This window comes from Callorhinus ursinus, unplaced genomic scaffold (genome assembly GCF_003265705.2).
Source record: "Callorhinus ursinus isolate GAN/ISIS: 27379988/994484 unplaced genomic scaffold, GSC_fseal_2.0 scaffold25, whole genome shotgun sequence".
Taxonomy (NCBI): domain Eukaryota; kingdom Metazoa; phylum Chordata; class Mammalia; order Carnivora; family Otariidae; genus Callorhinus; species Callorhinus ursinus.
Window position 1 is genome coordinate 36,492,843 of NW_027397087.1, and position 14,320 is coordinate 36,507,162.

General features: G+C 47.9%; 1 protein-coding gene across 9 annotated transcripts in view; it reads right to left on the reverse strand.

Annotated features, from left to right (window-relative positions):
* Positions 1–246: 246 nt before the first annotated feature.
* The window catches only part of CELF6 (CUGBP Elav-like family member 6), a 28,945-nt gene continuing 14,871 nt past the window's right edge, over positions 247–14,320 (reverse strand). The window contains exons 3-12 of one of the 9 annotated variants that reach the window (XM_073877306.1): positions 5,235–5,361; positions 5,052–5,131; positions 4,741–4,884; positions 4,502–4,634; positions 4,269–4,418; positions 4,032–4,094; positions 3,696–3,776; positions 3,466–3,609; positions 2,700–2,855; positions 247–1,851 (exon numbers count right to left, since the gene is read on the reverse strand). In XM_073877306.1, coding sequence (XP_073733407.1) covers positions 2,728–2,855; positions 3,466–3,609; positions 3,696–3,776; positions 4,032–4,094; positions 4,269–4,418; positions 4,502–4,634; positions 4,741–4,884; positions 5,052–5,131; positions 5,235–5,361 — 1,050 coding nt within the window. In that variant the 3' untranslated portion in view covers positions 247–1,851; positions 2,700–2,727. Of the gene's footprint in view, positions 1,852–2,699; positions 2,856–3,465; positions 3,610–3,695; positions 3,777–4,031; positions 4,095–4,268; positions 4,419–4,501; positions 4,635–4,740; positions 4,885–5,051; positions 5,132–5,234; positions 5,364–14,320 lie in introns of those variants that run through there. The other 8 variants (XM_025884429.2, XM_073877305.1, XM_073877304.1 and 5 more) reach the window with 8 other exon arrangements.

Here is a 14,320-nt window from a genome sequence, read left to right on the forward strand (position 1 = left end):
GCAGTGAAGGACCTCTCTGCCACCATGGCAATATCTGTTTGAAGGCACAGGTGCTCCACACGTCCACCTGTGTCCAGGGTGATGAGTCTATGTGTCCATGTTGTGCCACTGTAATGATGCCCTCAACACTGTTTCCTCTCTCAGTTGGAAGTAATTTGTTGATATGCATTACACCTTACCTGGTAATGTCATTACCGTATCTACTTTTCATCCCATTCCCCCCAAAAATGAGTCAAAGACAGAGGAACAGGTGGGAACAAGTTTTCTTAGAAACTGTTATGAAGGAGGAACCCTCCAACCCCTCTCCCCCACATCCTTTCCTTTACTGTCTGATATGATCGCAGATCAGAGGCCTCCAGCCTCAGCGACATCTGGGGATCAGAGTGCCCACCACACAGCTGGGGCCCCATACTTCTTTGATCCAGGTCTGTGAGGTGGAGGGGAAATTCACCTCCTGGGAAAAATATGTGCAAGGCCCTGCAGGCCCAGGACAGGCTGACCAAGGCAAGGTGAGTCATGGTGTTCTAAGCTGAATCTTTTGCCCATCTCACAGAAGCAGGCAGGAAGCACCACCATTGATCAGCTTTATATGGCACCCACTGAATACAACAGATAGACAAAGACAGACAGAGCACACACCACTTCTAAGCGGAACACTGCTCACCATCTAGAAGCACCTTGGATAAGCACATGTGAGACACTCTTGCATAGGAAAGATGTACTTTTTAAAGGAATGAAGAAGTATTTTGGCAAAACATCTACTTCCCTCCCAGGTCTTGGGTAAAGAGGGACCTCTAAATTCTGAAGCTTCTACATATTGAAAATGATCCCCTTCTCAATGGCAGTATATACAATAGCAAACCTTCCAAGTCTGTTGTCACAGCCCTCTACGTATATCCTGAATCTACTTTACAGGTGGGCAAACACAGACTTGGAGACAGAAGGTGGCCTGGAGCAAGGGGACACTGGGGCCGGCTCAAGGTGAGGGGAAACAGGAGGTGTCTCAGCTCAGCCAAAGGCAGGGCCTGTCTATCTGGGTTGGGAAGGGAAAGCCTGGGGTGGTTAAAACTCCCTCTTTCTTCCTGTCTGGGGAAGCAGTGGTTCCACGGGAAAGACTGTCAAGGACACTCCCGCTGGCTAGTGAGCCCCTCAGGATGGCAAAGGCCAGGGCAGGCCAGAGCTCCTCCTGGCTTCAGGGATCTTCTCTGAGTTTGGGGATTGTGGGTTCCCTGCTTCCATAACTCTCTTTGCTGCCTGCATGGGAACCTAGACCTTGAGTCCTTAATTATTTTAAAAAGGTGGAGGGGGGAGCAATTTAAGAGGGAATGAGACACAGAACACTCTTTCCACAGCCTCCCTCTGCCTAGGCTGGGGCTTTTACGGGTCTCCTTCACCCTGTCTCCTAGGGATATTTAAAGGCAGCTTGTATGAGACTCTAGACTGTCTTTTTGTTTCTCTTGTGGTTTTTTTTTTCTTTTGTTTTTCTGTTTCTTTCTTTTAATTTATATAGATATATTTATATTCTTAAAAAAGCAATAGTCCTTTGGTCCCTAAACTCTAAGGAATGATATGATTTTGAAAGAAGTAAATCTGGGCTTCCCTTGTGGAGAAGCCCTTGGCACCCCCAAGGCCCTCTGCTGGTTCCCCTAGACAGTCGGTCCTCAGCCAGCCCCAGCTGCCTTGCCGGCCTGTGATCTAAGCCACAGGCACAGGACAACACACTTGATGGAAACAATCCCTAATGTGGCACGGCCTTGGGTCCGATCCACCTCCCTCTGTGGCTGCTCGTCCAGGAAGGGCTGCTCAAGCATTTCTGTGCTTTTCCTTTCCTTTCTTCTCACTCTTCAGTTTCTGTTGTTGGGTATTTGTTGATAAGGAGAGAGGAAAGAGAAAATTAAAAAAGGCAAAACTCACCCTGGAGGGCAAGACAAGAAGAGCGGCCTGCCCCAGCAGTGACAGAGCAGGTGAGTGGCTTGACCTCTTCCTGAGGAGCAGGGACAAGGCAGCAGCCTGGTCCACTGAAGTGACCTTGGGGCCTCCTGGGAAGATGACCCCGACCCCACACCCTCCCCATAGGGCTCCCTGGGGTAGCACCAGTGAGGCCGGGCCACGTGGACCTCCGGAGACAGCAAATCTCTAGAAGGTGCAGGTAGCTGGCCCTGCTGGAAACCTAAGGGAGCTTGTCATCTCTCTCCCCATCACTCACCAGGAACCTGCAGATCCTGCTTCTTTAGCTTATTTGCTTGTCTCCTCATCTCCAGGTTCTCTGCCATCGGCCCAGCCTCTGTGTCTTCTCCCCTTTGCCTAAACTCCCCAGTGGTTCCCTACCATCCTCAGGATAAAGTCCAAACTCAAGAGCCTTCCCAAGTTTTCTAGCCTCATTCTCCACCCCCCTGCCCTTCCCCACACGCGGGTTCTCTACCCCCACAGCCCCCTGTGGCCATCTCTGAAGGAGAACTAACTGGTTAGATCTTGCCATAACTGTCTCTCCCAGACTGTGGGGGCAGGACGTTGTCAAATTTATCCCCATCCTAGGACCGAAGGAGAAACACAAAGTCTCCAACTGGGGATTCCTCCTTAACTCTTCTCTCCCAGACTTTTTCAGAGGTGGGTGCTCCTAACATCTCAAAAGGGACATCAAAGCTGACAGGGCCTCCGTCACTCAGGCCCCATCAGCCTGGGATCCACCACGGACTTACCTTTCTGTGGCTGGTCAGTGAGAGAAGATCAGTAAGGCCGATTGGCATCCTTGGGCCTCTTTAGCTGGACCTTGAGCCTCTTCATGCCAATTTGAAAGCCATTCATGGCCTGAATAGCTGTCTGGGCACTGGTTGGATTGTCAAAGCTAACAAACCCTAGGGGGTGTGGACAGAGGGATCAGCTGGGAACTCTGCCTGGCAGGGCCTCCATTCTCTCTGACCAGCCCCTCTGTCCCTGTCCCCTCAGGCCAGTTCCAAACATATGCCCCTCCAACCGCCATTGTTTGCGTGTGCACATGCACACGCAAACACACACTCATACTTACATAGGCAGACGGCCTAAGTTTCTTGGAAGGACAGGAGGCAATTCTGAAAGTGTGTGTTGGGGGTGGGGAGTGTGCTGCTTGGGGGTTTTGCCTGTCTTTCCCTGGCAGGGGTTGATTCTCTCCCTCTACAGCTCCCATTCTGGTCCTCTAAACTGCAGCTGGGGGTTGGAGGGGATCTCTGGCCTCTGGTCCATCTTCCTGTCCTTCTAGACTCTTAAGCCTGACCTGGCTGAGCATCTTCCAGACACCTGACTTTCCCAGGTGAACCTGAAATAGACTTGTTCCTGGGCTGGGCTTAGCCAAGTCACTGGTCTGTGAGCTTGCTTTGTACCATACACTCAGTTTCTGGGAGCCATTGACTTAGGGACAGACAAGCTTAGGGTCTGCAGTGAATCTCAAAGTTAGGAGTGGGAGGGGTCCATGGATGGGGCTCAGCTTACCGAAACATTTGCTCTGGTTGGTGGCTCGGTCCACAAAGACTTTGGCAGAGACAACAGCTCCAAAGGGCAGGAATGTCTGTATGAGTTCTGCATCACCAAACTCCTGAGGCAGGTGATAGATGAAGAGGTTACAGCCTTCGGGGCCTGCAGGAACAGCAGCAGGCTGGCTCAGGGGAGGGACCCTGAGTCCAGCCCCACCAGGCCCTGATCTCCAGCCCCCTGTCCCTCACCTTCTCTTTGCTGCTGGGGCAGGGCTGAAGACTGCTGGGGAAAAGCTGTGCTCACTGGGGCATAGGCCGACGGGTAGGCTGCTGGAGACAGAGGTAGGAGTGGGCAGTGACCCCCAGAAGCCATCCCCCAAGCATGGCCCCATCTGCCTGGCCACCTTTGACCAATTCGGCCCAGTCCAATTAACCCTCACCCCTTAGAGAGGTCGTTCTGGGCCCAGGGGTGGGGGGATGGGAGGGTCGACTCCTCAGAAGAGAGCCTAACCGCCCCCCCTCAAATCTCCCTATTCCTTTCTGGGGCCCTTCAAACCCCCCAGGCCGCGTAGCGCCAAGTGAAACCTGCGTAGTGGTGCATCCCAGCGTAGGCCTGCTGCAGGGGGTCAGCCACGCCAGGGCTCTGGGCTGGGGAGAGAGGGGCGCGAGGCCCACGGTGAAGGCGGGCGGGCAGGGAGGTGGAGCGATGATGTGAGAGGCAGCGGGGAAAGAGGAGTCCCTTCCCAAGGCCGTGGCCGCCTCCCCCCCCCCCCCCGCTCCCCACTCCATTTCGGGGAGATTTGGGCGGAGCGGAGGGCCCACCTGGGTAAGGGGAGAGCCCGTTATTGTAGAGAGTGTCAGAGCCCGGCTGCCCGTTGGTCTGGGGCGTCAGGGGGCCGAATCCATTGACCCCGATGGGCGCTGGCAGACCCGGAAGCGAGCCGGGGCCGCCGCCCGGCGGGGAGCTGGCTGCTGGAGGCGGAGGAGGTGGGAGAGTCAGGCCGCAGCCCTGCCCCGCGGGGTCCCAGCCGCCGCCCCGCCCCCGAGCGCAGTACCTGCGGCGGGCAACAGCGGCGCGGCTACCAGGCTGAAGGCCGCCACGTGCTGCATCTGGGCCGCCACTGCGGCCACCGGGCCTAGGCCCGGGCCCTGTGCCGCGGCCAGCAGGGCCGCCTGGTGCTGCAGGATCTTTGGGAGGGAAGAAGGGCAGGTGTGTAGGACCCAGAGGCGGGCAGCTGTCCCGGCTCCCGACCTCGGGTCCGCGCGTCCCTGTCCCCTGGGGCCGGGCACCTACCGCGGTGGTGTAGGCTCCGCATGCCCCCAGCGGCAGCGGTGCCGGGTGGAAGGCGCCCAGCTGGCCGGCCATCTGCTGCATCCGCCGCAGCGCGCGCTCCCGGTCCGTGTCCGCCAGCTTGACCACGAGGCTGGACGAGGCGCCCTGGGTAGGGCAGGGGAGTCCGCCGTGACCAGTCCAGACCCCAGCCCTGGCCCTAGGCCAAGCGCTTTACCCATCAGGCCCTTTGCTGGGCACCGATCGCACATGGGGAGGAGAAGCCCGTCCCCACCCCACTGGCCTCACCCTGGACCCGGGGTACCCGCCCTCACCGCCATGGTCCGGCTGCCATGCAGACTCTGGATTGCTGCCTGAGCTTCCCCCTGACTCCCGAACTTCACAAAGGCACAGCCTGGGGCAGAATAGAAGGATTGGGTGGCTCAGGCCACAGGGGCCAAAGGGTCATGAGGCCCAGAATAAGGCAGGAAATCCCAGGGTCAGTCAGCTCAAGTCACCTTTACTGGTGCCATCAGGGCTCCGCAAGACGGTGCACTCCTCGATATGGCCAAAGGGCTGGAACAGGCGCCTGACGTCCTCCTCACCCTGCTGCTTCCCCAGCATCCCCACAAACAGCTTTCGGTCCTCTGGGGACAAATCCAGGAGTGATCTGGAGACCCTAAGTCCTCTTGGACTCCTCAGAGTAGCCAGAGGAGCTTAAGAATGTAGCTCACCACAGTCCAGCTCTGGGAAGAGGTATAGGGAGTGAGAAGGCCCTGGGGCTACAAGGTTGGGTTTCTTTGAGGAGCAGGATGATCTACAGACAGATCTGGAGGAAAAGAACTCAACCCAGATACACCATGAAAACCTGGGTCCTGGGAAAAAACAAGAAAGACTGATTGCTGCTCTTGTGGAAAGTGATTCAGGTGATACCTTTGGTTGGGTACAGCCCTATATGCATCTTTTATATGTTTGAGCTTTCTGTTCTGAAAGTTTGGGAAAGGCAATTGTGGACCATTTTAGCCCTATTCAGGGAGGGGTTCCTCAGAGAAGACCTTTGTATTCAGATTGGATTAGGAGAAAAGAAGTACTCCCTTGCTAGTCAGGTTAATGGCAGTGACATCATGCCCCTTCCTGCTCAAATCAAGAAAGGCTCTGGGCCAAAAAACAGCACAGAAAACTTGTCTCATCATACTGCCTCATTCCCAGATGTTGAGCACTGGAATGATGACTCTGTAAGCCTAGCATCAAACTCAACTTGGGTGCCCCTCCCAAAGGCCTAAAGAGGGCAGGAAGCTTGGGTTCCTGAGCCTCCAACATTAGCATTTTCCTCTCTACACTTGCTAAGCCCTTAACCCCTTTCCTTAACTCCCACCTCCACCACCTCATTCCCTCACTGAGCTTCCTGGGCCCTCACAGGCCTACTGCCTCCTTTCTGCCTTCCCTTGTGCTCCTGCCCTGATCCTTCCCCAGGTGTTCACACTACAGAAGGACAAGTTCTGCCTGTAGACTTGGATGGCCACCTGAGAACAAGTCTGATCCCTCCCTGTGTTCTCTCTTCCTCTGGGAATGTTTTCCTTGGAGAAAGCTAGAGAGCTGGGGCTGTAAACCAGGGCTTAGCTGCACATCTAGCAAGTAAGGCCTCAGGAGCACCATCCAGGAACCCAGGGTAGAGGGGCCCAGGTCACAGGGCCTGCTGTCAAAGCCCTGTTCCTTTCTGCACCAACATAAATCTCTGAAATAGGATGTGGCTTCACGCAGGGAACATTAAGTGGGGAGATAAGGAGCAGGTGAAAATCTGGCTTCGGGTTTCACCTTCAGATCCTGGAGCCCAAGAAAACCCATCCCAAACTCCTTTACTCCTTGACAAGTTTGGCTAGGCCAGTGGGGATCCTTGGATCCTGAGTGCAAGGGAGACAAGTCTGGTGAGGGTCATAGACTGAAGCCTGTGTGTCAAAGAGAAGAAAGAATAGACTGCCTGGAGTTAGCAGTCGAGGGACTTTCCAATAGGGTTATATGTATGTCCATATTTTACCTGGATGGTGTGGGGTTCAGCTTAGGCTGCTCAGGGACCCTAAAGTGTCTGTCAGTGCTGTGTCTGTGTGGCGTGTGGGGGCTGTGATTAAATGGGACAGGCAGAATATGTTTCAGCAGAATCCTGCCTCCTCTCCAGAGGATTACTGCCCAGTGATCCCGAGGGGGGAGGGATGTGTAATGTACTCGTGGCTGGAATCCTAGAGGAAGTGCCCACCTGATGTGGTGAGAGTATAATCGGTGAGTGTGCTTCACTTCTGGGAGCGTTAGCCACAGAAGAGTGCTTTTGGAACAGATCACTGGTTTCCCAACTGTTTTAAAAAGCTGTGGAATCTGCTGTTCTAACAAAAATATTAGGATGAAGCTCAAAAATGAGAGACGAGTAGGACTGCTCTGACTGAAACCAGAAAGGTGGGGACTGGGGATGGGGCTGAAGTTCCTTTTGCTTAATCTTCTCCTAGTACCCCCTAAAGGGGGTTAGAAGGAAAGTCCTTTAAAAAATCTAAAAAAAGTCCCCTAAAAACTGACCTAAAAGATAGTGAATAGAGTTCCACATGGTATAGGAAGAGGGATCTTAGATCACCCTCTTCAGGAAACCAAGAAGATAAAGAAAAAATTGCTTGATCAGTCTGCTAGTGGCTTTGCCTTGACATTGGAAGACAGGCCCCGTTTGGTCAAGGAATCAAACATCAGAAGACTGTCTCATTGTTCTGAGCTATGACACTAAAGCATGTCCATGTGTCTGTCAGAGGCCCAGGAGGGGCTAGAGAAGATCCTGTGGCCTCCAGAGTCCCAAGGCTTAAAGAGGGCTTCATAATATGCTAATTTATAGTGCAGCTGTGTCATTGGATAGGGTCTGCAAGATGGTGATGGCACCTAGGTAAGATATCCATGCCACAGGGACCAGCATCCGGGTAGCCCTAGGTAGGAAGAGAAATATCAAGACTGAGATGGAGATCCCAAGACAGGAAATAGGATTGTGTGGACAGTGGTCTGATCCTTTATCTGCCCTTCCTCTTGTTGCTCTTTCCTGTTGATGGTGGTTAGTTCAAGCTTGTGCCACAGACCATGAAATTCTCTGATCCTTCTTTTCCAGTGCCAAGTCAAGAATTTTAATCTCCATGAGAAGTCACTGACCCTGTGGTCCTGGACTACTGGGCTATACAGAATTTGAAATTGAAATGAGGCTAGGTTAGAGGCTGGGCTCTATACTGCCTGTTTCACAGGTATCACCTTGAATGCTGGTATTTTCTTTGCCACTTTAAAGGGAGCTTGATTATGTTTGACAACAAGATGATCAAGGTCACAATGACCATGAGTTTCAGATGATCCCGAAATGGTGGGATAAGTTTCTCAGGAGACATGTCTAAGAGAAGTACAGACTAGACCTCCTAAAAGTAGCTCCCAAATATACAGCCCTGAAGGTTCTGAGGGCTGATCAGTGCCCCCAGAGAGAGATGATGATGGGATTTAGCCCAGGTAATTCAATTTCCTCTAGTTCAAGCTCTACCAGTTTGGTAAAGAGAGGATTCTGTAAGAGGTGGGTCAGAAATGTCTGAATAAAATCATCCCCTGGGTGGTGGGTGGGTCCCCAGAAAGATGGGAATATCAAATAAGGAGGCTCAGTCTTCCTGGAGTGGAAGGAATTGGAAGATAGCATTAGTATGGAGTTGAGACATAGTTGGATAGAAACACAGTCGAATGGTAAAACTGCATTCTCCTGTTGTCAACTAATGTGTACTCCTTGCTCTTCTACCAAATGCTTTTCTGAACCCAAACCAAGCTGTCTGAGCCCCAGAGGCCCAGCTCCATAAAGCTGCCTTGTACAGCTGGTCATATAGGTCAGGGATTCTAATGCAGCAAATGATGGGATTGAGAGCCCAAAGTCAGAGTTAGTCCATTCCCTCTTCCTCAGGAAAGGCACCAAGATGCTGTTCAAGAAAGGAGGTTCTGCCTCAAGTTGGCTCAGAGGAATTCCTAAGGGCCCCAAGTTTCTAGCTTCTAGGCCTCTCATACTCATTCACCTTCCTGTTGGTGGGATGTCATTATTGTAGGGACTGTATAGGAACAAGGTTTCAGCATTGGGGTACCTACCACCAAATACATCCTAAAAATACTCATCTACCTTTCAGTCCAAATACCAACCCAGGGGATCCTGCTGGTGGCAGCATATGGAGCAAATAATCTTTCCCCTGATATTCTTAGTAATGACTCCAGCATAAGGAGCCAAGAAAGCCTGGGAAATTCAGTGAGGGCAAACAGAGTCTTCTGGCCTGATCTGATAAGCATCAAGAAGAGCTTAAATTCCAAAAAAAACCCGACCAACCAAACAAACAAACAAAAACAACCTTGTGAGAACTAATAAACAAATCCAGCAAAGTTGCAGAATACAAAGTCAACAAACAAAATCGGTTGTGTAAAAATAGATAAACTGAACTACATAAAAATTTAAAACTTCCGTGCATCAAAGGACACACTCAGAGTGAAAAGACAACCTACAGAATGGGAGAAAATATTTGCAAATCATATATCTGATAAGGGGGTAATATCCAGAATAAAGAGCTCCTATGACTCAAACAAACAAACAAACAAACCCCCACAAATAATCCTATTAAAAAGTGAGCAAAGGGGGCGCCTGGGTGGCTCAGTCGGTTAAGCGACTGCCTTCGGCTCAGGTCATGATCCTGGAGTCCCAGGATCGAGTCCCACATCGGGCTCCCTGCTCAGCGGGGAGTCTGCTTCTCCCTCCGACCCTCCCCCCTCTCATGTGCTCTCTCTCTCTCTCTCTCATTCTCGCTCTCTCAAATAAATAAATAAATAAATCTCAAAAAAAATAAGTGAGCAAAGGGCTTAAATAAGCATTTATCCAAAGAAGATATACAAATGGCCAGTAAGCATATGCAAGGATGCTTAACATTACTAATCATTAAGGAAGTACAAATTAAAACCACAATGTAATACCACCTTACACCTATTAGGATGACTGTTGAAGAAGGAGAAAAAGAAGAGAAGGAGAGGAAGGAAAAGGAGGAAGAGGAGGAGAAAATGGAGAAAAGGAGATGGAGGAGGAGGGGAAGAAGAAGAAGGAGAAGAAAGAAGAAGTAGAAGGAGGAGGAGAAGTTGAAGGAGGAGAAGGAAAAGAAAGAGTTGGAAAGAATATGGAGAAATTGCAACCTTTGTGCACTGCTGGTGGGAATGTATAGCCACTATGGAAAACAGTATGGCAATTCCCTCCAAAATTAAAAATAGGATTATCATATGATCCAGCAATACCAGTTCTGGGTATTATAGCCCAAAGAATTGAAAGCAGAGTCTCAAAGAGGTATTTGTACACTCATGTTCACAGTAGCATTATCCACAACAGTTAAAAGGTGGATGCAACCCAAATGTCTTTCAACCAGTGAATGGATAAACTAAATGTGGTACATACATACAATGGGAAGTTATTCAGCCTTTAAAAGGCAGGAAAATCTGACACAAGCTACAACATGGGTGAACCTTGAGGATATCATGCGAAGTGAAATCAGCCAGTGACAAAAAGACAAATACTATATGATTTCACTTATATGAGGTATTTAGAGAAGTCAAATTCATAAAAACAGAGCAGAATGATGGTTACCAGGGGCTGGGGGGGGAGGGAATTATTTAATGGGTACAGATTTTGAGCTTTGTAAAAGGAAGAAATCTGGAGATAGGTTGCACAACAGTGTAAATATACTTAACGCTACTGAACTGTATACTTAAAAATGGTAAAGGTGATAAAATTTATGTTATTCCTATCTTACATAATTTTTAAAAATGAAGAATGACTTTAAGGAGGGCTGAAAAATAGGTACATAGACCAAGGAAGAACAGAGACTCTATTTTCCCTTCATCCTGATCCAGGAGAACCAGGAAGTAAGGGAATGGTAGACCGCTCCCGAGATTCCAGGTTCCCCCCCGCCCCCCGAGGGAAAAGAATCTCAGCCTCCAGATTTCATGTTCCTTTTGCAGGCTGTATACCTGTACCTGAAGGGCTTGTCAGAGGATTAGCCAATGCCATCACCTAAAAGTGTCAACAGTCAGCTTTGGGTGATCTGCTCTGAGTCAAGCTGAAGGAAAGTACCTCCCTTTACCTTCAGAGGTAGAATTAATTTCAGGAAGTGAAACCTTAACTTGAGTAGTCTTAAGCAGTACTGTGAAACTTATCCAGTCAGGTCTTCACTGGAAGAATACTTTTTAGAATTAAGTAAGTATAAGGATCAAAGACAGATATGAGTGTTGACAGACCAGCAGAACAGTTGCAGCTAAGATCCATATCAATTTAGGTCAGAGAATATGCCCCAGGTTATGAAATGCTGAAAATTCTAGCTCAAAATTTAACTTTAACTCAAAGTTTAGTTGTTAAACACTGAATGAAGTAGAATCCTGGATAAAATTTGGAAACCAGGCCACCTGGGTGGCTCAGTCGTTAAGCGTCTGCCTTCGGCTCAGGTCATGATCCCAGGGTCCTGGGATCGAGCCCCGCATCGGGCTCCCTGCTCGGCGGGGAGCCTGCTTCTCCCTCTCCCACTCCCCCTGCTTGTGTTCCCTCTCTCGCTGTGTCTCTCTCTGTCAAATAAATAAACAAAATCTTAAAAAAAAATATGGAAACCATGGCTCACCTAGTTTGCTAATTATATATATTTATTATTATTCAAAATCCAAGCTGATATTTAAACAAAACCATGTAAATTCAGTTAGAAATTACCTAAACAATTAATTAAAGGACGGTGATAGGAGGGTTGATGTGATAACAGATAATTGGTCTCTTCAGTTAAGCCAAACTTTAAGATTAAAAAAGAGATGCCTCACTTCAGAGAATATTTTTAAAGTTTAAAAAAACTAATGTGGAAAGAGTGCACAGGTTGATCTTAACCTATATTTGTACCTCAGGCATCCTGGAAACATAAATATGTGCTCGGTAAAAAAATACTGCCAAAGTTGGAGAATAGAACAAGCGGAACAATCACTATTGTGATTTATGAGTTTATTGGTTTTATGTTATGAAATTTGAAAGAGAGGAAAAAATATACAGGAGTTTCAATGATTTTGAGGATTTTGCCTTAGGACTAAAAAATATTTTTCCTATAAGATTGGTACCTACAAATAAACTTATTTTTTGTGCTTCCATAGTAGAGATCATGTAAGTTAGGAAAAATCAACCACAGCCTCCATGCTGAACAGCAAGTAAAATAGACTTATTTAGTGACCACTGTCTGAAGGATTTAGGGATCCCTAGCTCTGACCTCATACAATTTGATGTTAACATTTTGAAATACACGACCCTTGAATTTTTATCCAAGGCAAACATTTTAATGTTTACATTCAAATAAATCCAAATGCTGAGGAGAAAAGTTTCTGGCACTATGTGCCTTTACTATAGTTAGGATATCATTTTGTTTTGGAAAATTAGGGTGCATTTTCCTTTAAGAATACTGCTCAATGCCACAGGATGTAAAATACAGGCACAGAGTACAAAGTACAGGAACAGCATGGACAATTTATGGGAATAGGCTGAGATCATGAAAAGGCTGCTAGAACATAGTCCATGAAGACCTGGACGCACAGCTAACACTCTGAGTATCATCAAGGGTACGGAGGATGGTCATGGAAGAAGAGGACCCCAGAACCTGCTATCAGGCAGATCCTGTTGTGTTGGTACTATGATTACATTATAAGCATTGAATGTACAAGCATTACCAATAATCTTTAAAAGTAATACAACATACAGTGTGTTTAAAACATAGGCTATTTCAACCATAAACCTCATGTCTATTGATTAAAAGTAAGAGAAATACTACTCTGTTGCATTGGCATCAAAATTCAAGGGAGAGAATGTAAACTATTTTCGTTAAAAAGCTCATGTGTGCACAACAGATTCTTCCTACATGCAGATGGGAAGAAATAGAAATCTTTGGGCCAAAGAAGCAAAACTGGTAAGTTAGGTTATGTTCTCCCAGTGCTGGTAAACTTTTAAAAGTGGAATCAGTTGCCAACATTTAATATAATTAAAATGTAAATTGTAATTAAATCATGACAGTCTCATCCGTTTAAATTTACCTACCTGGCTCCTGTAGCATTTGAGTTGGAGATCCCTGTTTTATGGGGCGGGGGGGAGTCTAATAATCCCTTCCAGAAGAAAATGGTGGAATCTTGGAAGATTATACTGTTTGTCTTGACACTGTTTGGATTATGTCTGTATTGATACCAGTATTCTTAAAAGATATAGAAATCATTATTAATCAACTGTAAACTAAGGGATTTAATTTCAGGAATAATAAAAATATATGCAAGTATATAGGCTTAAATATATAAGGACAGGTATGACCATTAACTCTGAAGGTTTATTGAATGTTTGGGATCACAGAGGTAAGACTTGAATAGGGCAAGCTGTCCTACACTGGTGTCAAATGTTACATTTCAGGGCGCCTGGGTGGCTCAGTCGGTTAAGCGACTGCCTTCGGCTCAGGTCATGATCCTGGAGTCCCAGGATCGAGTCCCGCATCGGGCTCCCTGCTCGGCAGGGAGTCTGCTTCTCCCTCTGACCCTACCCCCTCTCATGAGCTCTCTCTCTCATTCTTTCTCTCAAATAAATAAATAAAATCTTTAAAAAAAAATGTTACATTTCAGGGCGCCTGGGTGGCTCAGTTGGTTGAGCGACTGCCGTCGGCTCGGGTCATGATCCTGGAGTCCCGGGATCGAGTCCCGCATCGGGCTCCCTGCTAGGCAGGGAGTCTGCTTCTCCCTCTGACCCTCTTCCCTCTCGTGCTCTCTCTCTCATTCTCTCTCTCTCAAAAAATAAATAAAATCTTAAAAAAAAATGTTACATTTCAAAAGCAAAATTCAACACCATTTTAAAAGCTGAGTTTCTAAAGCATTAGTTTGTGTTAAAATTCAGCAGAAAGCTGAACTCACTTTAGAAGAAACATTGAAGAAAAGGAACGCATTTTGATTAGTAACGAGATTATCTAACACGGATCAGTTGGTAGTTAAATACTTATAAATTGTAAAGGCCCAACTGTTTTTGCAAGATTTATTACGTATGCCTCCTCTTTCCTGAAAATGTAGCAGGGAACATTTGGTGACTCTGAGTGGGAGCAGGGAAGAATTGAGAGATCTGGTCATCTAAATCGGCAAGAAGGATTATTTATGGATGCCTTTGGAGTATATACTCATTAAGAGCCATCACTTGTCAAGAAATACCTGTGCAACACATAACTACTAGAATTATGAATCGTACTGCCAGGCAGACCTCTTTTCAACTAGATTTGCTTTTCCTGCTCTCTTGAGCTGCTCTGAATCTGAACAGGTGTGTATAGGTGGGCTGCCACAGGTACAGAATTTGTCAATGACATGACAACTGAAAACCCTGTGCAAAAAGGGGAGGAAAATGATAAAACTCAGGCTGATGCCACTGCGTGGGGCCCAAATGATGAGGACATATGGACCAGGCCAAACAGAAGCATCATCAGAAGCATCCTTTGGAGAGCTGCCCTCACCCCGACAAGATGTATTGGACTCCAAACAGTAAGAGTGCCTCCAGCACTGT